Source organism: Panicum hallii, chromosome 7, assembly GCF_002211085.1.
Source record: "Panicum hallii strain FIL2 chromosome 7, PHallii_v3.1, whole genome shotgun sequence".
Classification (NCBI taxonomy): domain Eukaryota; kingdom Viridiplantae; phylum Streptophyta; class Magnoliopsida; order Poales; family Poaceae; genus Panicum; species Panicum hallii.
This window is the reverse complement of record NC_038048.1, coordinates 34,267,447-34,291,867: the sequence shown is the minus strand read 5'-3', so window position 1 is coordinate 34,291,867 and position 24,421 is coordinate 34,267,447. Positions and strand designations below refer to the sequence as shown.

The 24,421-nt window shown below is 48.9% G+C and overlaps 3 protein-coding genes and 1 pseudogene across 6 annotated transcripts; 2 read left to right on the top strand and 2 right to left on the bottom strand.

Moving 5' to 3' along the window:
- Nucleotides 1–399: 399 nt before the first annotated feature.
- On the top strand, nucleotides 400–3,257 carry LOC112900685 (annotated as a pseudogene).
- A 135-nt stretch (nucleotides 3,258–3,392) lies between these two features.
- Nucleotides 3,393–6,808, top strand: LOC112900437 (40S ribosomal protein S14-like). Its single transcript, XM_025969299.1, has 6 exons — nucleotides 3,393–3,535; nucleotides 3,633–3,755; nucleotides 3,876–3,921; nucleotides 6,038–6,123; nucleotides 6,197–6,326; nucleotides 6,554–6,808. Exons 1-6 carry the CDS (start codon nucleotides 3,533–3,535, stop codon nucleotides 6,619–6,621), a joined length of 456 nt encoding a protein of 151 aa, XP_025825084.1. The 5' UTR covers nucleotides 3,393–3,532; the 3' UTR covers nucleotides 6,622–6,808.
- Nucleotides 6,809–9,729: 2,921 nt separating this feature from the next.
- Nucleotides 9,730–14,464, bottom strand: LOC112899996 (beta-fructofuranosidase, insoluble isoenzyme 2-like). 4 transcript variants are annotated; one of them, XM_025968687.1, is made up of 8 exons: nucleotides 14,345–14,464; nucleotides 13,360–13,435; nucleotides 12,652–12,660; nucleotides 11,504–12,369; nucleotides 11,200–11,358; nucleotides 10,413–10,666; nucleotides 10,175–10,265; nucleotides 9,730–10,083 (listed from the first exon to the last, which is right to left on the bottom strand). In XM_025968687.1, exons 1-8 carry the CDS (start codon nucleotides 14,462–14,464, stop codon nucleotides 9,898–9,900), a joined length of 1,761 nt encoding a protein of 586 aa, XP_025824472.1. In that variant the 3' UTR covers nucleotides 9,730–9,897. The 4 variants fall into 4 exon arrangements, with proteins under 4 accessions (XP_025824472.1, XP_025824475.1, XP_025824473.1 ...); XM_025968690.1 differs by having other exon boundaries at nucleotides 13,360–13,441; nucleotides 14,357–14,464; XM_025968688.1 differs by lacking the exon at nucleotides 13,360–13,435 and having other exon boundaries at nucleotides 14,272–14,464.
- Nucleotides 14,465–19,326: 4,862 nt separating this feature from the next.
- On the bottom strand, nucleotides 19,327–23,413 carry LOC112898763 (beta-fructofuranosidase, insoluble isoenzyme 2-like). Its single transcript, XM_025967050.1, has 7 exons — nucleotides 23,177–23,413; nucleotides 22,521–22,529; nucleotides 21,168–22,036; nucleotides 20,896–21,054; nucleotides 20,243–20,493; nucleotides 19,980–20,070; nucleotides 19,327–19,823 (listed from the first exon to the last, which is right to left on the bottom strand). The coding sequence occupies exons 1-7, from the start codon at nucleotides 23,358–23,360 to the stop codon at nucleotides 19,638–19,640; spliced, it is 1,749 nt and encodes a 582-aa protein (XP_025822835.1). The 5' UTR covers nucleotides 23,361–23,413; the 3' UTR covers nucleotides 19,327–19,637.
- Between the last annotated feature and the right edge of the window lie 1,008 nt (nucleotides 23,414–24,421).

Below are 24,421 nucleotides of genomic sequence, written 5' to 3'. Positions count from 1 at the left end.
GCGGGCGCGGAGCCCTGGAGCCCAAGCTTCCTTCGGAACAACCAAGAACTGGTCCAGGGATAGAGTCCGATCCGAACGCGTCCCCAGCCGGGGGCACCGCCACCGCTACCGCGGCGGCAGTGTTGTCGTCGTCGCTGATCTTCCTGGGCACGGGTTGCTCCACCGCGCTACCCGACACAAGGTGCCTCATCAGGCCGTCGACACCTCCCTGCGCCGTCTGCTCTACGGCCCTCTCTCTCCCGCCGGATCGGAACCCCAACTAGACCTTCAATCAACAGCGAGCGTGAATTAGGAGACAGACCCCATCTATTCCATTTGGAAAAAAAAGTTCTACATTTTCCTTGAGCAAACAATCATCGAATCCGTACCAGATAAGGCCTCGCGTGCGCTTATGTGAAGATGCCTGCTTGCGTTCAGGTTGAACTCCTCCCTCTTGATAGACTATTGCCATGACGACGGAACTCACAAACACATTCTGATCGATATCGGCAAGACCTTCAGAGAGCAAGTTCTACGATGGTTTGGCCACCACAATGTTCCTTCCATCGATTCGGTGAGATTTTTGACTCTGCATTCGCCCCCCGCCCCCCGCGCCCCCCCCCCCCCTCCCCGCGGAAACAACTTATCCTCAGTGTTAATCAGCCGATCTGCTAAATTCCCTAATCCCTGATAATGTACGAATGTAGTGACTAAGAGGGTTCTGTGCAGTGCAGATCATTCTAACTCATGAACACGCGGATGCTGTCTTAGGCCTTAATGAAGTTTGGATTGTTCAGCCAGGCAACGTACACGTCATATTGAGCCGATTCCTATTTTTCTCACCCAATTCACAAAGGACAGGTTCATCCTTTGCTCCTAATTGTTCATAGTGAATTTAGTAACCGTATTGCATTTGTCATGTAGTAATACCAACTGCCAATTTTACAGTGTTGCAGCAAGATTCCCGTACTTGGTGGAGCAAAAGCCAGAGGATGGAGATGAAGATGCCCGAGCTGCGCAACTGGACTGGAAGATAATTGAGGCCGATGTCGGCAAGTCATTTGTATCATCAGGGCTAGAATTTGTGCCACTGCCAGTAAGAACTGGTATTCTGAATGGTTGCTTTGATCTTATTATGTTTTTTGTGCCCTGAATTAGTGAGCTTGCTATTCTCTGTTTAGGTTATGCACGGAGAGGGGTATATTTATTTAGGCTTTTATTTGGGAGGAGAGCCAGAGTTGCATATTTATCTGATCTCTCAAGAATTCTTCCTAGCACTGAGCATGGTATGATTTTTGTATCTTCCATCATTCTTTGCTCAAATAATTAGAATTGCATGATTTTTTTGTGGTGTTTGGAAATAGCATGATAATTAATATAAGCTTGTGTTACAAGAGCTATTTCTCGAAGGAGGACTATAATAATCCTGTAAACTTACAGCATCCAAAATTGTTGAGTTTTTTCAACCATTCTTTCTAACACTGTATATCAAATGTAATATGCGGGGTCTTGAAAATTATGCAAATCTATACTGGTTCCACTGGTCAGCTGATCAAGTTCAATTATAACACTTTTTACTATATCTCTCGTTACCAGAGTCTTAGCATCATGTCAGTTGCCAAATGACAAGATGGTGAAAATCATTAGCCCAAATGGCAACATTTCTAGTATTTTTTTTTGCAGGTGTATTCTCTAGATATCTGCATGTTTTATTGCACTGTGTCAACAGAGTATGATTCTGATGTAGTCTTTGCCTGCAGCTATTTCGAAGTCTGGTGCTGGACAACTTGATCTTCTTATACTTGAAGCAAACATTTTGCATGGAGCAGTAAGCCTGTGGCACCGCCACATACCTGTCATCTGGAAAAGGATGCATAGTTGGCTAGTTGCTGTGTCTCTCATACAATTAAACTGCACGTGCTAAATATTTCATTCTAATCTGAAAACCCCACATGTTGATAGTCTGATACAGACTTAATTGTATTGTGGTATCAGACTATTTTATAATTGAACTCCATGTGCTAAACCTTTCACTCCAATCTGAAAAGCCCATGTCGATAGTCTGATACAGAGTTTATGTCCTGTGAACAGGGAGTAGGTCGTCGCAAGAATCATTTTACTCTGCACGAGGTTACTTTTCGTTATGACTTCTAAATTTTTTTCGTGATTTTTTCTGCAATCATATTTGCGTAACAGACTGTCTAGTATTTCTTTGGAGGAATATATTTTTCCCTCAATATCATGCTGTCATAATTCAATTCGCAGAGTCTCGATGCTGTCAAGAGAATCTGTCCTAAAAGGGCTCTGTTAATTGGAATGAACCATGAGTTTGAACATCACAGAGAAAATCGGATGCTGGAAGAATGGTCTTGCAGGTATGCGTCGTTGCTGAAACTATTATTCTCTCCGATTCAAAATATAAAATGCTTAGGACATGGCCATGATTTTCAAGGTGAACTTTTTTTTGAGAAAGGGTCCACCCTGCTTTTATAGAATTTCACGGTGAACTTTTGCCAACAATTTCCATAAAACATGTCATTTCAAGTAAAGTTAATTAAATATTTTGAAAATGCGTTTCATGGTGGATCTAACTTACGTCATCAATGTATGTAATTCCTCATATTGACAGTCAAACATACAAAAGTTTGACCAGAAAGATCGTAAAACGACAAATATTTTCGATATATTCTTCTTTATTTTCTGTAACTGTATTGTTTGATGTTGTAAGCCTGTACGCTTGCAGAGAAGGAATACCTGTACAGCTAGCTCATGACGGCCTGCGCATCTTCATTGACTTGTAATACCGCGCATAGCTCTTTGGCTGCGTGTCTACATTGAACAGTTTTAGTATCATCATTGCAGATCACAGCATCCATATCTGCGTTGCTCATCTCAAACAGGAACAAAGTTCGGACTGGATCGAGCATCAGTTCAATTGATTACTTTATGCTTCCTTTGTTGTGTCTTCGAGCAGCTGTAACGTTCTAGTTACTGTGATACTTTTTGTTGCTATGGTGTTCAGAAATATATGAGCTCACTTCATTTAGGCAATCAGTTATTGAGATGGTAGTAACTGAAAATACTTCAAAGGGGCAGTATGGAAAAGGAAAACAATGTTGCAAATGTCAGAGTTGGGTCTTAAGGATTATCGAAGTTTTTCTGTTTCACGCCAATAGGTACTTGAGAAGATTCAGTATCATTGCTGTTTTTGCAGAATTTGTTGCAAACTTGCAAATGTGGCATCTGCCGGGGGACTTAGCAATTTAGCAGCTGAGAAAAAAAACCGCGGTGGACTTTTGTGTTGAGTTAGAACTTCCAAGACAGTTCGGCCCACTACGCGGCCCGCACATGCAGGAACATTCAACAAACCAAGCCCACCTCTCTGCAAAGGCCCTCAAGGTGTCGGCCCACTTCACTCCGGGGGTTTTATCTCGACCCATTTCTCCATCCGCTCCTCGCCTCGTCCCCGTCCCCGAATTCCGAACCCTAGCCTTCCTTCTCTACTCCTCCCCGCCGCCGCCCCCGCCGCCGCAGCGAGCACGCGGACGCAGCCATGGTAACGCCACCCCGTCTCTCGTTCCTTCGTTTTGTCACCGTTGGTTCGTCCCCTGTGCTGATCCCGTCCCGTCCTTGTCTTGCTTGGGCGTGTGCAGTCTGGGAGGAGGAAGACGCGGGAGCCCAAGGAGGAGAACGTGACGCTCGGCCCCACCGTCCGCGAGGGGGAGTACGTCTTCGGCGTCGCGCACATCTTCGCCTCCTTCAACGACACCTTCATCGTGAGTATTCCCAAGAAGCTCGCATTCTTTTTCGTGATACCACTGGTTGGTGGTTCCTGTTCTAAGCGTGGCGTGGGACTCGGTGCTGATGCAGTGTTTTTTCTGGTTTCGTTCTTGCAGCATATCACTGATCTGTCCGGGAGGGAGACGCTCGTCCGCATCACTGGTAATAAATCCCCCTCTGGAAATGCTGGGTCTTGTCATAAAGTTGGTATCATTATTACTCATGATCTTTTATTGGTCTCCTTTATTATGTACTGACGAAGTGCGATCCTTGTATTCGACCTTAGAGTTATACTGTGTGGCTAGTCCATGCTCTGCGGACATTGTTCATCCTCATTTAAGTTAGAGTTGCTGTTCTGGATTTGGAACATTAGGGAGTTCTTTCATGCAATTTAGGTTTGCGTCTTGAAATGTTTTATTGAAGTTGTAGCTTGTAACATAATAAGGTAGCTTATTATATGATTAGCTATGGACGAAGCGAGGTTGAAATTATTGGCACCTGGAAAGACAATTAACTGAGGTTAAGATTTTCAGTTGGTTTACAAGTGTGGACATGGTGGTTTGACCTTAAGCTGTCCAAAGAAGACCACGCTAGGCCCTGTTTACTAAGCATTGTCCTTTGTTAGTATGTGCCATGGAACTCTGATGTTTCTTTGATACAAACTTCTGATACTTTATTGCATTGAGGTACGTGTTGAATAACTGCATGATGATGATGATCTTAAATTTGTGATACTACGTATTTCAAGTGTGCTGTTTTGTCACCGAGCTTGAGTTTGCTTTGTATGCATGGCCCTTAAGATCGCCTCCCTTTTGCTTTGTGGGAGCGTGTCGAGTCATAGCCATGCAATATTGACCACGTGGTTCCAGAGAGTTTTTCTCTGGAACTTCTTCTCTTCCTGTTTCAGTTCCAGGTGTCTTCATCCTGGCATAGAGTTTCCTGTAGTGTATGGCCAGTATGTAGTCACTGCTTTTTTGCAGTGCTTCTGCTGAACTCATCACTCTTGCAACTCTTTGTCAAGTCAAATGGAGATGTCTTTGTTGTGGAAGTGAACATTTTCAAAGAGAATTCCATGAACTTTTTTTCATCCCTATAGCTGTACCATAACTCTTAACTACATTAGGCAAGGAAAACTTTTCAACGGGACCGCACTGTTGTTAAGTTTTATCCTGTTTAGTCTTGTAGTAATTGAAATGTGGGACCAAAACATACAATCTTCAAGCCACCCCCTACTCTTCCACCTTGCCTTTTAAACCAGAGCTGAAGGTGCATGCTGTGACAGGCTGGCAGCTGCATCCTTTGGCCAAGGTCACCTATTGTCATGCTAATCACAAATGTTCACAAGTCACCGGTTCTTACCATTGATGTTTGATTGGGTGTCAATTTTTTTTTCAAGTTTGGCTATTAAGATGGTTTGCTTTCAGTTTGTGGGAGCATGCCATGCCGTGCTAAATTCACAAAATGTACCAGAGTTTTTCTCTGTAACATTTTCTTTGCCTGCACATTTAGTTCCAGGTCTCTACATCTTAGCATTGCATTTTCCTATAGAAAGTGTCAGCATGCTGCTGCTCTTCTGTGTTGCTTCTCCTGAGTTCACCTTTGCAACCCTTTGACATGTTAGATAGTTGGCTTAATTGAAGTGAAAATCATAGGATCTCTTTTTTGTTCGAAAAGACTTTAGCGTTGTACTTTTGCAGCCTTTTTATATGTATAATGTTATCCAGTGCACGGTAGTACTGAGGTATATGCTCCTACTGGAGCAAAGATGGATAATATTTCATATGTCTAAGCTTGTATGTTAGTGTGAATTTTGAATTTTCTTAGGAATTTGTAGTGCACGTTTTTCTTGATGGTTGTTGATGAATTGACTGTTCCTCGAGTAATTTGGCTGATCAGTGTATTTCACTAAATCGATAGAATGATTACAGCTGGTTGATTGGTTTATTGTACTTGGTCAACTACCTAATTAAGCTGCCTGCGCTTCTTTAACTTGAGTATAGCTGTCCTGTTTCTTTCATTAATTCTGCAACCTGATTATTACATCTTTGCAGCTTTGCTTTCTGTTCATGTTAACTTAGTTTGATCTATGGTATAGATGATGTATGCTATGTCGGTCACGTAGTTTACGTTACAAGTCGAGGCCGTCGAAGATCCTTCTGATCTTGTCTGTCTGTATCTTTACATAATTTGCCTTTGGGGACTGCTATGACTCATAATTATCTCAGATTTATTTGATATTGTTAATTTGCATTCGTGATTTCATAATTTTGTTTGGCAGGTGGCATGAAGGTCAAAGCTGACCGTGACGAGTCATCCCCGTACGCAGCCATGCTTGCAGCTCAGGATGTTGCCCAGAGATGCAAGGTGCTGAGCTACTAGTTCTAATATCTTTTTGTCAACTGTCATTAGATACTTACTGTGCATAAGCCCTCTTTAGGAGCTTGGAATCACTGCTCTGCACATTAAGCTCCGTGCGACCGGTGGAAACAAGACAAAGACTCCAGGCCCTGGTGCTCAGTCTGCGCTTAGGGCTCTTGCGCGTTCTGGCATGAAGATTGGACGCATTGGTGAGCATGTTGTTATTTTCTTGTAGTAAGAAATCTGTGGCATTTGGTGATAGCTGTTCTTGCCTTCCTGTTCCTGCGCAAAGTCTAATTTTTTTCCCACAATTGGATTAGTGCATTGTTATCAACTGGTTTGCCTGCTGGAACCACGTGTTCATAAACTTAAAACTTTTTTTCTTATTCCAACTTAAGACTAACCGTTTCACCACCCCGTGTTGTTCGTTATGCAGAGGATGTGACTCCGGTCCCAACTGACAGCACGCGGAGGAAGGGTGGTAGGAGGGGAAGGAGGCTGTAATTTGGTGCGGAACCAGACCCAACCTGGCCGTGCAACCTGTTTTGTGCTTTTGTTCGTGATGCTAGCACCGGATTTCATGGATTTATAAGTTTTGAGCTACCTTGTGTATCGTCGTAACATTTTGAACCGAATTGCTTGCTTACTTTGGCTGCACATTCTCTATTACAATTTCGCTGTTTTGCCTGTATCCTGTAAATGTCCATGAGTCCCCGTCGTTTGTTTGCACACCAGAATATCTTTGTCGACATCAGAGTACGGTCGATCGGCTGAGCATGCTTGAAAGCCAGGCTGACGTTCACGCCGCTTCATGAGAAGCACGGTACAAGACAAGAAACAATTCTCGTTCTTCTAAAATTGCAGCAAACACTCTTTTCGAAAAGAGGAAGAGTGAAACACACTTGACCCTAGCGTGGGCCATCCGTCACGATTAAACAGCTGGGTCCGTGAGAAGCCCATTTCGCCCACCTCTTTCCTGGACTGTGGGTGGCCCAAGTGAGAGCCTCCTCTCCGTGCTGTACGCCGCAGCAACATGCCATCATCGTTGTGCATGTGCCTCGGCCTCGGTGCCTGCTCCTCGACACGTTGCGACTCTCCCACTAGGGCCACTAGCCGTGCATCGTCGACAGGATCGGGGACTATCAGTGTCACCGCCAAACAATGGGCTGGAACAACATGCAGGCTGGCTACCCCCGCTTGCCCCTCCCGATAAGGAAAAAGCGCAGCGCGAGCTCGGGACAGTATCTCCCTCCACCAGCACTGCACACATGGTTGCAGCGTCACAGGTCACCGCGGCCGCAAACTCCACCGAGGCCGAGCCGAATCGCCCGCCCCGCCCCGCCCCGCCTCGTCCGGTCTCGCTTCCTCGGAAAGCCAAATCATTGCCTCCACTTCGGGCCACCAGCGACCAGATTCTGGGCGGCGTGCGTGCAAATGTACGAGCAGCTACTGCTAGTTCTGGCAGTGGCACACCTACTCGGCCACCTTGCTTGGAGGTGGTGCCCGGCCGGCCACACGTCCGGTTTATTTCCTCCCAGAATCTCCCTCCCGCGCACTGCGCTTTCACTATCTCCGCTCCGGCAGCCGACGCCGGCGCGCAGGTCGGTGGCTGCCGCGTCGGCCGTGACTCGTTCGCTGCTTGTGCCGTGATGGTCCTCCACCCGCTTGGATGCGGCCGGGGCGCGCCGCCCCACTGCGCCGGGCCGGGCCCTGCTTGGCAATTCCTCTTCCTCGGTGCGCGTCTGCCGTCGCCGCGTACGGCTGCTGGGCTGCGATCCGATCCGCTGGCGTGGCGTACACTTGCCTGCAGGGGGGCGGCGAGCTGAGGCCGGCCGTGCGTGACCACGATCCATGCGCGCTGCCACTAGGTAGGAGGAGGAGCCGGCCAGGACATGGGCCACGCGATCTCGTAGCTACAGTGCGACGCGTGCCTAATTTCCGGTGGAAAGGCTGGCGCGTCGGAGATATGTGTCCGTTCGGTTGTGACTCGTGCCTGCCTGCGCCCGGAGGTGTCTCACACGCACTAGCTGTCCCGTGATCTGTTGGGCGCGGGCACATGACATCGAGGTGACCTCATCGCTCGGCACGACTTTCCCAAGTTCTTTCCTTTCGGTAGGTGCGGCTGCATGTCTCGTTGGCAATCTAGTTGACCCTGGCCACTGGCCACAGTAGCACGATCAGTTGCCATCCACTAGTAGTATCCACAGTGGTACAGGAACATGGTCTGTTTCCTTCAGTTGCACCGCAAGTCCGCAAGGGAGTTCAGACGGGCGAGACCTCAGACACGTATACCGGTGTACAGTGTGCCACATGACAAAATGTTCACCTTGAGAGAAAGGGTACTACACGTTTTGGGGGCCAACCACCACCGGTACGTACGTACAATGAGTTGAGAGAAAGGGTAATTTCGTGAACTCGGGCAGTCCAAAACCAAATCTGTTCGTATTCTGTATCTGAATTTAAACTTCAGAGACAGCTTAGATTTTTCATTACTCAAATAATACTCTATACTTATTGAACAATATAATATTAGCACGTTGATGAAACTTGCGCTGAAATGTGCCCAACACATAAGTTCTACGGCATGCATCCAGAGAGTGGAAGTGGCATAATGGTTAGCTCTCAGACACGGAATAAGGCAGTAACTCATACTGAAACAATTCCACGCACTCAACTTCATTCATTCCTGATCAGCAAAAAATTGGTACTACAATTCGTCGCCATGGAGAGATCAGTCTGATCGAGATGATCTGAACGAAACGAACCGGAAGTATTATTCCTCTAAAGATTTGACGATGGGTCAGTCTCTAAAGCTAACACTACGCCTACGAGTATGGCTGGCGCTAGCACCCCCACTGGTCCTCGTGCTACTGCGCCGGCGCGTTCATCTTCGGGGTCTTCATCTCCCAGGCGTCCAGGTTCACGACTTCGATGTCCACCTCGCCGTGGTTGAAGACGAAGAGGCGTGCGTCGTCGCCCACGGCCTTCTTGGGGTACACCCGCGTCAGGATGCACGTACGTCCTGCCGCCCGCGCCGAAGCTCTCCACCACGGAGTGGTCGATCTGCATTTTTTTTTTCAATTCATCCAGGCTCTCACCTTGAGCACGTACTTGACCACCTTGGCGCCGGCGCCGTCGATGCCGGTGTACGTCATCACCGGCGCGCCGCTTAAATCATTGGCAGCAAGGTGGCGGAGCCGGACCAGCAGCCGTTGATGTCGAACGGCTTCGACGGGTAGATCCCGGCGTTCAGCGCCGTCCAGTCGATCAGGTCGGCCGAGACCGAGTGCGCCCACACGATGCGGGCCCACACCGAGCCCTTGGGGTTGTGCTGGTAGAAAGAGATGGTGCAGCCCCTTGTAGTACATCGATCGCCCCTGCTTCCATATGCACGCACAGCACACTGCAACGTTGTTGCATGACAGTATGTCATGATACGTGTGCGAGTTAGTTACGTTGAGAAAACAAAACCACATCGTTAGCACCATTGTTACTAGATCATAAAAGCCCTCCATTGTTGTTCTTGTGGTGCTTTTGGACGACTAATAGTGTACATATGAAGGGTTCCCAATGCAAAACTCAATCGGCACTTCTCCATATATTCCCATACAAAACGCAATCCAAACCATCGCACAATTTTGGTACAATGGAGCACGATCCATCATCCATTCGACGACAGAAAACGTGCGGGCCGGGACACCTGAAATAGAAAAAGAAAAGAAAAGAAAAGACGCGCCAGATGTGAACCGGACACAATGGAAGAAGCTCGCGTGTAATACGTCAGGCGCCATTCATGAGCGGCTTCCTCATCTCCCACGCCGTGAGGCGCGACACCTTGACGTCCACCTTGCCGTTGTTGAACGCGTAGAGGCGGGCGTTCTTGCCGATGGCCAGCGACGGGTAGACCCTGGAGAGGATGCACGTCTTACCCCCGGCTCCGAAGCTCTCCACAACCGACCGGTCGATCTGCAGAGAAATGCAGTCACAGGGTGACGAAAATATAGTCTGCAGATTTGCTTGTTGCATGGGACTTGTTTGCTTATTCTACTATGCATACCAAGCTTCGCAGAGAAATCTTCCCGTTTGAGATGTCCGTGTCAACGAACCCTGCAAACGTCGGCTTGTATAGGTTTGGGTTCAGAGATGACCTGCCCGAGGGGGGAAAAGAAAGAAAGAAATTAAACCCGAGTCAATGCACTCAAGTACGTGTAGCCAAAGCTGATCACCAAATGCAAATGCTCGATAAGACCAGCCGACCGGGTCGATGACGATGCCGGTGCGGCGCGCGCACTTACTTGGTTGGGTCAGTGCACATGAGCACGACGGGCTTGCCGTCGCTGCCGGCGGCCGCCCTGAACACCCTGAAGAACACCGCGGTCCGCTCCTGCCGGTCGGCGGAGGCGAGCACCCACAGCCCGAACGGCCCCACGCCGCCCTCCACGGGCGCGCCCCTGGCGCCGCACAGCCGCTCCGCGTCGTTGGCGAGCGCCGGGTCCAGCGGCTCCGCGCCCGCCAGGCTCGGCACCTCGAAGCTCACCTCCACGTCAGCCTGCAGCCGAGAATGGGAGCGCGCGTGCGGCGTGCACGCCCAAGTTAGTTTGGTTATTGTTTCCCTGACCGGGTCACCACTCACCACGCACCCGGCCGCCGGGGATCGGAGAAAAGGCGTGCAAGTGCGCGCGGATGACGGTGGGCGACGGCAGAAAACGCGCGCGGTGAAAAACGGTGGGCTACGTAGAAGGCAGGAGGAGGAGGCGACACGGGCGCGCGGCTGGGGGTGGCAAGTGGGGAGCTGGCGTACTGCACAGCATGCCGGGCAGGATCAACTTGTGCGTGCAGAGCACTGGCGGCGGATAAGATTGTGAGCCAGGATAACATGCATCGCGCTGTCTGAAGATCAGGGGGAGCAGTTTTTGCAGGACGCCATTGATGGCGTTAACGCCGTACACTGCACTTGCCCTATTTTTTTTAGGGTATTTTTTTGAGGGGGTGCACTTGCCCCATTCCTCTTCGGTCATTAGAAAAATTCGGCAGGTGAATTGGAAAAAGGATTACAAGTTTACAGTAACAAGCACGCCGAACCTGTGCGGTTTGCAGCCCGGTGACCTCGAGGTGCTGCCCTGGCTTGATCACCCTGTCCTTGAGAGTGGCCGACTTGCCCCTGAGCGCCTCGACCTCCTCGATCGGCCACTGCAGCAGCTGCTTCCCGCTGGGGTCCAGCCACACCGTCCTCGGGATCGCCTGATGCCACCATTCAAGCACGTGACACGCGCGCAAAGTTGAGCAAGAGGAGAAGAACTCAATTACATCGAGATCTTGTCACTATTTGAGTAGGGCATGCATGCACGTAGCAGTCTAGCTAGCAGATCGGCAGTCGTCGCCGTACCTGAATCCCGGCCCACCCCTTGGCGACGTCGTCGGCGGTGGTGTCGGACTCGTTGGCCCACCCCCACAGGATCCGCCGCCGCTTCGCTGGGTCGTAGAACGTCTTGGACGCGTAGAAGTTGCCATAGTCGTACCGCAGGCGGCGCTCGTCGCCGGCGGGGTCGTCCGGCACGTACCGCTCGGCCCTCCGGTCGTACGTGCCGACGGTGTAGTAGTCGTACCGGCGCAGGTCGAGGCTGTTCTTGAGCACGTGCTTCACCCGCGGGCCGGCCAGCGCCGACGTCTCGAGCCCCGCGCGCCGGCCGTCCGCGCCCACCGGGTAGAAGTCCGGGCACTCCCACATCCCCGTGGGCGCCGAGTGCAGCGGCCGCCGCACCCGCGCCCACCGCCTGAAGTCGCGGCTCCGGTAAACATACGCCGCGCCGCGGGTGCCGCCGCCGGCCACGCCGCCGATGAGCAGCCGCCAGCGCCCGCCGGCGCGCCACGCGGTGGTCGGGTCGCGGAACTGCGTCGCGTTGATGCCGCCCTCGGGCACGATGACGGGGTTGTAGCCGGGCTTCACCCACTCCCGGAGCAGCGGGTCCGACCTGTTCCGCGGGTACGCCACGTTCTGGACCTGGTAGTTGACGTCCGGGCGGTTGACGCCCGTGTACATGATCACCGGCGTGCCGTCGGGCAGGATCGTCGCGGAGCCGGACCAGCAGCCGTACTGGTCTGACGGGATGCTGGGTTCGATCGCCGGCTCCAGCGCCATCCAGTTGATGAGGTCGCGCGACACGGAGTGCGCCCACACGATGTTGCCCCACACGGCGCCCTTGGGGTTGTACTGGTAGAAGAAATGGTACCAGCCCTTGTAGTACAACGGAGCTGCATGCATGCAGTTTTCATTCAATCCAAAAACTGTCAAAAACCTCAGGAAACACCATTCAGTTTGGTACTAGTATGGAGCTTACAGATATCATGCAAATTGTGTTTTTTTTGGGGTGTAACTTAAATTTTTTGATTGGTGGACACTGTCATAAAATGTGCTGAAATCTTGTCATAAAAGGCGTCACTGTTCTGCGCCGGGCAATGAATTTTGCAAGTTGCATGCATGGCATGCATGATGACGGGAGGAAATCCAAAGGGTACGGTGGGCCAACGACGTACCGTTGGGGTCTGGTGTTGCGAAGTCCCGCCGCCGACGCAATCAGATCGCAGAGAGCAGCCCACCCAGAGATTAGAAAAATGGAGTTAGAGCCAAGCCTTCGAACGAACCACTATTGGATTCAGAAAAAAAAAACAAAAGAAACAAAATGTCTGATACTCTTGCCAGAGAGCTCGTGACTTCTGATAGGGCTGAGTTGATGGGTTAACCAGTTAAGTGTGTGCTACTGTGCAGCTCGTGATTTCTGCTGCGACAAGCATGTCTGAGCTACATGTCATATCAAGCTTATTTCTGGAGATCGATCGAATAAGCTTGCCTACTGATTATTTCAGGAGATGCTCAACATATCATCTGCGCGGAATGTTTGGTTCCCTGGGTTTATTTTAAACTCTGTCGTATCAAATATTTGGATGCTAATTAAAAATATTAAATATAGATTAATGATAATAAATTTTATAACTCTAGGCTTATTTGCGAGACGAATTTATCAAACCTAATTAGTCCGTGATCAGCCCATGTGATTCGTCTTATAAATAAACCTAAACTTATGCAGCTAGTTTTATAATTAGTTTATATTTAATCTTTTTAATTGGTATTGAAACATTCGATGTGATAGATTTTAAACCTAAGGGAAGACTTGTCTGAACAGCACACTGCAGCCAGCCGTCTGCACCTCGTCCGAGACAGCAAGTTTGGGAGGTTTACTTTACCGTTGATCCAGTTCTTGGGAGGCTGGAAGTGGTACCCGGCCCTCAGCTGGGGGTCGACGATGGACGGCGGCACGGCCTCCGCCTCCGCCTTCAACTCGAGCAGGTTCTCGTAGACGACGTGGGACGCCCCGGCGAGCTGTACCAGCAGCAGCGGCACCACCACACCCAGCCACGCCCAAGCATCCCTTCCCATTGCTCTCACTCACGCACACACACTACTCGCAGCAGGTGGAGTACAAGATCAGAAGCGAAGTGTGGGCGGAGGAAGACGAGAGGGGGGAGGGCGGTATTTATACTGCGCGCGCGAGCGATAACTGAGCAGGAAAAACACCAGAAATACGCGGCATTTGATCGACGTGTATCAGGACAGGAGCTCAGGTTCAGGCCTCTACCATGGAAGCTTCCTGACGCTATGAAAGCTGGCTGACTGGCTGTGACCTTTGGGGGCGGGTGACATGCATCTGCCATGAAAGGGTCCTGTGGTCAGCTGCTGGTGCCCTGATTTTGTCGCTCGGGGGTGACGCAGATATTGTGGTTCATTTCAGGTTTACGCTCTCTCTTGTTATGGTACGGTTGATTAATATTCCTGACGCTTACCAGCTCGGCAAACGTGGGGAACGTGTTCCGATCCACCGACTAAGCTTGTACCTTCAAACCGTCATCCTACGTACAAACAGCCATTTTTTTCGTTCCCGGAACACAGTGGTTAGTGACTTAGTGTACAGTCTGAATAGTGGAGCAGACAGCAAGCAGACACAAAATTTTCCTATGCGGCAACTTGACACTGGAGCTGCAGCGCATTCACTCGGCCAGCAGCAAGTTGCCAACGTACACTCATTGCCGCCTGCTCGTACATGCACCACCCGAGAGCAGGTCAGTAAGTAAGTAGAGTTTAGTTCTTGTTTACATTACCATTGATCCAGTTCTTGGGGGGCTGGAAGTGGTACCCCATCCTCAGCTCGGGGTCGACAATGTACGGCGGCACGTCCGCCGCCGCCGCCGCCGCCTCCAGCTCGAGCAGGTTCTCGTAGACGACGTGGGATGCCCCGGCTACCTGCAGCAGGAGCAGCAGCCATGCCCAAGCAACTGCCCCAAGTGCTCTCATTGCTCTCGCTGAGTCACAGATCGCCCCAGAGGTGTAGCGAGAACAAGTAGAGAACTGGCGACGGATGGACGGAACCGGAGGAGAAGGCGTGCTACTTATACTCGGCAGAGCAGCCGACGGCGAGCACGCCGCGGCGCCGCGGCGTGCGAGGCGTGCGAGGCGTGCGCTGTTTTTTCAAGCGCTGGAAATCCCGAGCTTGATGCGGCCTCCGACACACGCTTTCTCTGAATTCAGCGGTGTAGCTTTCACTCGCCGAGAGCAGATCATTTGGAGAAGATCATATCTGACAAGAGGTTGCTGGAAAATCTGCGGTTTTTCAAAATGTTTACGACACTATCAGGCAAGTTTTTTCTGATGATGTGAAACCTGGCTTCCTTTCATTGCCTGGTTTGTGGAAACTCGTGATTCGCCCGCACCTAATCAGAAGAAAATTTCGCTTGGTTTGATCTTTGTGAGGTCTTCTGCTGGCGTGGTAATTTTAGTAGTTGATTTGGACGCTTACCTGCCCTGGCAAACGTGGGGAACGCGGCGCCGGGAAACCTCCGTGTGGATACACAGCGTATGGGCGATCTATTAGTCTTGTCCATTTTGGTGCTCCAATTACATTTTATACTCCCTTTATTTTTAGCACATCTATGCTGCGTTTTGAACTGCAAGCTATAATAGAAAATAAACAATAATGGATCTCTGTACTACAATATATTCAAAATTTCCCCAAGTTCCTCTCAAATGGCCAGCGGTTTTTATTCTTTTTTATAATTATGAAAGTGAAAGAGGGCTTTTTGCACTCTAATTTGGACAATAACAAGTTTTTTAAGATTCTTTTTGAAACAAAACGAGTTCTTAATTGCAAAATTTTTTATAGGTGGGTGCAAATACTCCTACTAGTTGAACCATAATTGCATAATTGCACATCTAGATAGCATGATCTACTTTATATTTTGTGCAAATAATTAGCGAAAATCATATGTTAAGGGTTTTGGTTTGCCTAACAATTCACCCTCTCCTCTCTTACCCTATACGTGCACGGGTTCCTTTCACGCATCCTTCCTTATTAAGCACAATTTAGGAGCTTACACCTATAGCTAATTAGTTAGTACTTAGCATGCCTAGCTCTCCCGTAATAATCAAACCAGCTGTGAACGCGCGCACATACAATCATCTCATATTTCAGGTATTACTTGTTGGTCTTCTCTTTCTCCAAGACAAAGGCTCAAACCAGAGTACTAGACGAGCCATTATCATCTTCATATTTCTTGAGAATCCATACTTATGTTAACTGTATTTGTTTGGCTCCACCTATGATTAATTTCTGGCTCCACTAGCACGTGAGACAGAGTGTTAAAGTATAGTTGAATTGCTTAGCCTTCTTACCTTGTGAGTTTATCAATCAAATATAAGTTATATATTATGTTCTGTTTTTTTCCGAAAGATATATATCATGTTCTCTCGATGGCACATTGAAGACCACAAAATAGTTTTTACCCCCGTGTCAATCCATTCCAGTTGCCTGATCCCGGGCGCTCCCTGTAATTTGATTTAAGCCGTTGACAGCGATTATCAAGACGTACAAAAGTTTCTGAAAGTGGAAATAAGGAAATATATAAGCCAACATTGTGAACACACACGGAGGAGTGCCCTTCATCTCTTCCAGTTCCAGTTATGGACGGAAGCAGTGTCACTGCACGGTTCCTGTGGGGCCGACTTCATCGTAATAAATTAGCACAACATTTGTCCATTATCGTGGCATTTACCAGTACAGAAATTCAGAAGACCGTACATTTCACTGTCTGTCGACACCATTTTGCATTGCGTTGCTATTCCAAACAGATCAGAATACTTTTGAAGAATATATGTCTGTTAGGATTTTTTTTTTTGCGAGTACTCCTATATATGATGGAGCTAAATGATTGTGATACTGTAGGAACCAACATTAAAGGAAAAACAGTATGGTTTGTGCTGGAATGTATAGACAAATAGTACTGGGTGGTGATCGGGAGATAAGGATCCTGACAGCAGGTCATCAGGACTACTGGAGGAGCAGCACCACGACAGTGAGTCAGTGACAGGCATAGTTAGCTGGCCATCAAGTTAAGATCTCCATTGCGTATTGCATTGGCTATTCAGAGGTTCATGTAACATTTAATTAGCTGGCAGAGTTCCATGTAGAATTTTCTTCAGGCGACGTAACAAAAACTAGATCGTTGTAGCTGTACCCATAGAGTAGAACGGTGTGCTTAAAGAGCACTTTGTAGTTTGTACCACTGGAAACTATGAAAGATGCCCTAACCGTTGCCAAATATGCTGATGGTGCTGGTGGTTAAGAACATTCCGCACCTTTGCCTTTTCCGATCCTTTCACATGGCACTCTTCTGAACCAGTTGCGCTGTAGTGTGCCGACTTGGCGGTGACAATGAAAGCACGCACTGCCTGCATCTACATTGCAACGCTCTTGGATCCAGATACCTGAAATGCATGGTTAAAGGAATCTGGCAATGTATTCTCGAAGATGAAAAGGAACACGGCGAGAAACTTTCGAGGCACACCGTCAACTCTTTGCTGGACCTCTTGTTCGTTGTCCTTTGCTTGTACGTGCTCTCCCAGTTTGGGTTCCAACATTTGATGCGATGTCTGTGTCGTCCATTCCTTTCTGAGCTCTACCTCTCCCCCACTAGGCATGTTCTCCATCGCCATGTTCTCTTCACCAGTCGGCTCAACTTTTGTTTCGCAGCACCTTGGCTTCTCGTGCAGCTGAGCGAAGTTAACGGAGACATATATGCTCCATATACGTACTGTAGCACAGTTTGGTCATTATTACGTCACAACTTCGTCATTGAATATTGTTGAATTCACACGAGACTATTTGTTTTTTACAACACACATAAACAATATAGTCCTAAGAATGCTTCTCAACTAATTTAACCTGGGAGTACTGGTATTGGAAACCTCTCCCCTTATTCTATAAAAAAGGCATTACAGGGAGGCCTCTCTTATATTGGATGGGATTCCTCTACAGTACTCCCGTATCACTAACGTGTGGCAATGTATACATGAACTTCTTGGACAGCACCTCTGTTACGAGTCCAACAAGTACCCATTTAGGTATAATTATCCATATAAAGCCTTTCAGGCCAAATTCATAATGCACATTTACACAACGCCATACTGATCATGTTCCAAAAACTCCTTCAATTCTAATGGAAATAACAGTATATATAGCATAGCTCGCGTATCTTGCCAAATTCCACATGTTGCCTCATTAGAAACCTCATATTAAAAATACCTAGTTGATAAAACTCGGTCAAGAAAGAAAAAGAACGCAACATTCTTTAACCATTTCATAGTAGTTTGTGACAATCACAATACCGTGATCCAAAGGATCATGGCGATCAATGACATCCATTTGTATAATCTTTTACCCAAACATGAAACTACCTTATTGCTCCTCTTAAACTTAGAAGTAATAGGGTACTTGAGTTCTGGATTTGTTAGATCTCCCCTCTTTTTTTTTTGTTCAAAACCAAATATCTAGCACAAGAGTCCATGTGCAATATTCTCTCCTAGCTACTCCCCTCTTATAAATTTGCTAAATTAATAAGACAATCAAAACATCAAACCAAGATAATGGGAACTACATTGCAAAAAAAAAAAGGATAGTGGGAACTACATCCACTAACCATCCAAACTATTGCTCAAGTACAATAGGCTCTGTGGTAATCGTCAGCTAGATAGTGGAATGCACACGATGTAGTATCATATCCATTCTTTCTTACTTTATGTTTTGGATATTGATGCAGTCCCAAAGTATGTATTTGACTACTCCTTTTTCTAAGCATTTAACGATTTTTTATATACAGTCACTTGACAGTATTTGTCAAATAAATCTACTAATGTTAATTCCATGTGAAAAATCTTAATTACTTTCTGTAAAAATTCTGAAATTTAACGTGTGGCATGCATGATCAACATCTATTTTAGAACCAAGGAGTACCTTTTCTTTTTCTTTGTATATGATCCGGCACTACTCGTGGAGACAAAAAGACTGGATGTTTCCAAGTATATGCAATCAGCACTGTAAAGTGTGTTTTCCTCATAGTTTAACGTTTTCCGAAAGCTTGTTGGCCTAACAATCGCTGTAAGGTGAATTCCTTTTCACTCTCTTCCGAGGAAAGGTAGCGCAAGTGCACAATCCGCCTATATATCCCTGGTAATAACTTGTTAGCCCACTCAGAAAGACGTATGGTATTTTTTCTGTGCACTCACACATCACTTTGGGAGGAAGAATGCATATGAATTGGCGCCTCCTATGAAGGAAAATACTTCTGCATCGTGCATGTTACCGAGATAAGTCTGGTGTTATCAGGATGAGGCTTTTACGTACCTACCTAGGCGGCACTTCGTGAAGAATAATGAACATGATCGAATCGGTGCCTCCAAAGTACTTCTGCATTGTGCAGATGAAAAGACAAGAGGAAATGCTATCAAGATGAGGCTTTGACCTACCTTGGCCGCTTTGTTTAACCTATATGCAGAATGTTCTATTTGGTTTCAAAGCCATGAGGTTAGGCATTTGATGGAGCAGAAAATTACTGGAGAGGATTCGTGCAACTGACAAAGAAGCCACAGCTTGATGTAGAACTTCAAGTAAATTGATAATAACCATACTCTGGCCATTTAACATGAGACCATTGGCATTTTTATTCTGGTTAAAAAAGGCATATATACTATATGTTCTTCTTATTAATATATGCCGGACATAGTTCCGGATCTCTCAAACAAAAAGAAGAAAAGGGCACATATATATAGTATAAGATAGCATTAGCCCTTCACTAATTAGCAACCTGTCCTGAGAGATCAGCTTATAAATTAGCGCCGGTTTATCATCAATGCGCACCAAGAACACCTACAAGTTTTATTATTCGTAGTGGCATCTGCATTGGCCCCTTGGTACAATCATACTCGTCCTTTTTTCCTAGCTAGTGAAATCGTACTCATCATATAAATTAAAGCACAGCTAGCACAAGCCATTGTACAAAGGAGCACGATCCATCACACGAACAATCAATGGAAACGTGGAACTAACCAGCACCTGAAATGAAAAGGAAACACGACGCGCTAAGCGTGGACCAGACACGATCGATGGGAGCTCCTGTGTGATGCAATTCAGGCCTAGCTAGGCGCCATTCATGAGCGGCTTCTTCATCTCCCACGCCATGAGGCGGGACACCTTGACGTCCGCCTTCCCGCTGTTGAACACGTAGAGCCGGGCGTTCTTGCCGATGGCCAGCGACGGGTAGACCCTGGAGAGGATGCACGTCTTGCCCCCGGCTCCGAAGCTCTCCACAACCGACCGGTCGATCTGCACAGAGGAAATTAATGGACAAAACACCTAATTAATTGATTAGGGAAATAAAATTGTCCAAACTTCTTGTTCCATTCATGAAGCCGGGTTTAGTTCTCTCAATGAAAAATACGCTCAGGCATGGTCGCTAAAAAGAAGTTTGGTCATGTATACCAGGGTTCTCAGAGAAATCTTCCCATTTGAAATGTCCGTGTCAACAAAACCTGCAAATGTCGGCTGGTACAGGTTTGGGTTCAGAGACGACCTGTAGTGTCCAAGAAAAAAAACAAAGCATGCAGAAACCCAAGTCAGTGCAGAGTCAACTTGCAACTAGCTAGCCAAAGAAAGCACTCTCCGGTTTGAAGGTGAGCACACGGAAAACTCGTGGCTGACCACATGCCAACGTGTGACCGATCGACGCCGGCGCGCTCACTTACTTGGTGGGGTCGGTGCACATGAGCACGACGGGCTTGCCGCCGCCGCGCGCGGGGCTGAACACCCGGAAGAACACCGCCGTCCTCTCCCGCCGGTCGGCGGAGGCGAGCACCCACAGCCCGAACGGCCCCACGCCGCCCTCCACGGCGGCGCCCCTGGCGCCGCACAGCCGCTGCGCGTCGCCGTCGAGAGCCGGGTCCAGCCGCTCGGCGCCCGCCAGGCTCGGCACCTCGAAGCTCACATCCACGTCAGCCTGCACAAGTGGGCGCGCGCACGCCGTGGTTAGTTAACTGGCTTCAGGTTCCCAACTCAGCACATCGCACCTGGAGGAGAAAAGGGTTCAAAAGGACTAGGCGTGACAGGGCGCGCGTGCTGGTGAGTGGTGGTGACGGCAAAAGGTGCGGTGAAAAATGGGTGGGGCCGACGTAGAAGGCACGAGCGGACGGCGGCGACCAAGGGCAGCTAGTGGCCTCGCGGGGCTGAGCACTGGCAACCAGGACACATCGTGTTGCGATTTGCACATCAGCTGTGATGCCAGTATAGTGCTGCTGTCCCTTTTGGCTCTTTGGAAAACTTAACATATCCATCCGCAGGCAAAACATGCACGGGCTGCTGCTAAGTGAAAAAGGGATTGCAAGATGTAAGCACGACAGACCTGTGCCGTTTGCAGCCCCGTAACCTCGAGGTGCTGACCTGGCTTGATCACCCTGTCCTTGAGAGTGGCCGACTTGCCTCTGAGCGCCTCGACCTCCTCGATCGGCCACTGCAGCAGCTGCTTCCCGCTGGGGTCCAGCCACACCGTCCTTGGAATCGCCTGATGCGAGCAACGAAGATGCATGACGCCATGCGTGGTCGATCGATCGACATCTAGGCTTGGTCGCATGGATGAACTCATCCATGGACAGGTATGTGCATCGATGTACCGACCTGGATCCCAGCCCACCCCTTGGCGACGTCGTCAGCGGACGTGTCGGACTCGTTGGCCCAGCCCCAGAGGATGCGCCGCCGCTTCGCCGGGTCGTAGAACGTCTTGGACGCGTAGAAGTTGCCGTAGTCGTAGCGCAGGTGGCGCTCGTCGCCGGCGGGGTCGTCCGGCACGTACCGCTCGGCCCTCCGGTCGTACGTGCCGATGGTGTAGTAGTCGTACCGGCGCAGGTCGAGGCTGTTCTTGAGCACGTACTTCACCCGCGCGCGGCCGGAGCCGGACACGGAGGTCTCCAGCCCCTCGCGGCGGCCGGCGGCCTCCACCGGGTAGAAGTCCGGGCACTCCCACATCCCCGTGGCCGCCGAGTGCAGCGGCCGCGGCACCCGCGTCCACCGCTTGAAGTCGCGGCTCCGGTACACGTACGCCACGCCCCGGGCGGAGCCGGTCACGCTGCCGATGAGCAGCCGCCAGTGCCCGCCGGCGCGCCACGCCGTGGTGGGGTCCCGGAACTGCGTCGCGTTGACGCCGCCCCCGGGCACGATGATCGGGTTGTGCGACGGCTTCGCCCACTCCCGGAGCAGCGGATCCGACCTGTTCCGCGGGTACGCCACGTTCTGGACCTGGTAGTTGACGTCCGGGCGTTTGACGCCCGTGTACATGATCGCCGGCGTGCCGTCGGGCATGGTCGTCGCCGATCCCGACCAGCAGCCGTACTTGTCGGACGGGATGCTGGGCTCGATCGCCGGCTTCAGCGCCACCCAGTTGATGAGGTCCCGGGACACCGAGTGCGCCCACACGATGTTGCCCCACACCGCGCCCTTGGGGTTGTACTGGTAGAAGATATGGTACCACCCCTTGTAGTACAGTGGAGCTGCATGTACATCAGATCAACAAATTTCTAAGATCACCAAGTGTCTAAGTTTTATTTGCAGTTAATAAGATCAGAACACCAGCAAATATGGTGCTATCAGACATTGTTATGCATGGTGCCATTTCTTGTTGGATCTGTTCATGTCTGACTAGCGGCCATGGTAGGAGACAGCCAACCCATGGCTGACAAGTATGCCTGCCTCCATTTGGAGTCCGAGTGTCTCCCATTGGCACGCTAAAGTGTTCTGTCATCCTATCTCCCCAGAAAAAAAGGGCGTCACTGTTCTCTGCCGTGCAATGAGTTTGCAAGTTGCCACGACATATATATACTTATATATAAATAAATCCAGCAGATCGATATATATATATATATATATATATATATATATATATATATATATATATATATATATATAGCATCTTCAATTCTTCAAATGTACGGCAGAGATTCGTGGCAGGGAATTTAAAGGGAAGAAACGACGTACCGTTAGGATCTGGGCGTTGCAAAGTTTCGCCGCCGGATGCAATCAGAGCACGCACCAAGCCCACCGAGACGATTAGAAAATCGAGTTAGAGCCCAACCTTGGCAGCACAGCTAGCCGTTCTTAAATCCGAAAAGAGAAAAGCAACAAAAGTAGAGCGACCTACTTAGACAGATGTGACTGTTACGAATCTGTACACTGGCCAAATGGTACAGATTTTGTTCCCTGGAGATTTTACTTAAAACTTGGTGAAAAAGAGCTTTGAAACTTCTTCAGTAATCTCAATGGGTTTTTGACTTATTCAGGTTTTATGGGATAACCGTTAAGTGTGCAGCTCTTGGTATCTGGTGTGACAAGCATCAAGCATGTCTGAGTTGACAGTCAAAGCAACGTTCTCTGTCTGTTTCTCAGGCATAGCTATAATAAGCCTGCAGGTGATAAGTCAAAACCCTGAACAAGGTTTATCCTTTTATTTCAGGGCAAGTTCAGCATGTCACCCTCAAAAAACTGTCTGGTGAATTAATCTGCATGACACGTCTGATTGAGTCTCCGTGATAGAAGAACAACAGAACAATGTCCTAAACTGGCTGGCCGGCAAAATACAAAATTTTGCATGCTCTACGTCGAGCAAGGCAGCAAGCGAGCAGGTTTAGCATTACCATTGATCCAGTTCTTGCGGGGCTGGAAGTGGTACCCCGTCCTCAGCAGGGGGTCAACAATGGAGGGCGGCACGGCCGCCGCCGCCGCCTCCACCTCGAGCAGGTTCTCGTAGACGACATGGGACGCCCCGGCGAGCTGCAGGAGGAGCAGCCATGCCCAAGCAACCCTTCCAAGCGCCCCCATTGCTAGCTCTCGCTTAGCACAAAGGTGCAGCAGCTAGCTAGCTAGAACAGGAAGAGAACTGATGAGGGATGCCCGGAAGCAGGGGAGAGGGGTGCTATTTATACTGTGTCGCCGATGCCCGGAGCGCAGCGCGTGCCAGGCCTGTGCTGTTTTTTTAGGCGCTGGATCTGGATGGAAGGTCAGTGCTCTGGGTCATGCTTGCTTTCTCTGAGTTCAGCGACGCTCGCTTTCCCCAGCGGAGATCAGACAAGTGTAGTTGTAGGGGGTCTTATCTTACCAGAGTTTTTTTTTTGAACGAACCAGAGCTTTTTTTCTTTTGAAACGGGGACTTGATTTTTCATTTTGTAGCATGTTGCTTGCTCTAGTTTTGTTTTAAGTATGCAATACCAGTATCTTCACGGAAAATGCCAGAAACCTGGGGTTGTGTTTCCGAGACGCATGAGGATTTTATCCAGTAACATTCGGACGCTGTGAAAACCCTTTTTTGCCCCCGGCGTGATCTAGCTCCGCGGTGGAAATGTTAGTGCACCACCTCCGATTCGGTTTGCTGCTTGAGGGGCGTGGAAAACGCAAGTCACCTGCAAGCAAGCAGATGCATTTTCAATTGGTGTTTGCTTAGTGCTCCTCTTGACATCGGATGGTCAGGTAATTTTAGCTCTTGATTCCGACACTTTAACAGCTCTGGCAAACGTGGGGCACGTGGCACCGACGGGGCATGGGCTGACTGGCATCGATCTTCAAGCCACTTTTTCCCACAAAGCCTTTTTGAGTCGAGAACACAGTGGATAGCACAAACTGCAGAGCACAGCACTTGTGCTCCAAACAACAATTCTGCTTTCCCCCATGGCCATTTATGTTAATAATATTAGTCCAACCTGTCCACCCTACACGGGTTAGCAATATCTAGACAAAAATATACACAATAGAACTTTCACCAAATGACTGTGATTTAGGATTTTGTACCTTCGAGAGACCTAAGTTAATTTTTTGATGAAAGATATATAGAGTCGTTCAGGATAGCGGCACTTTTGTATAGAACCATTCGAGAGACCTAGAAGCAT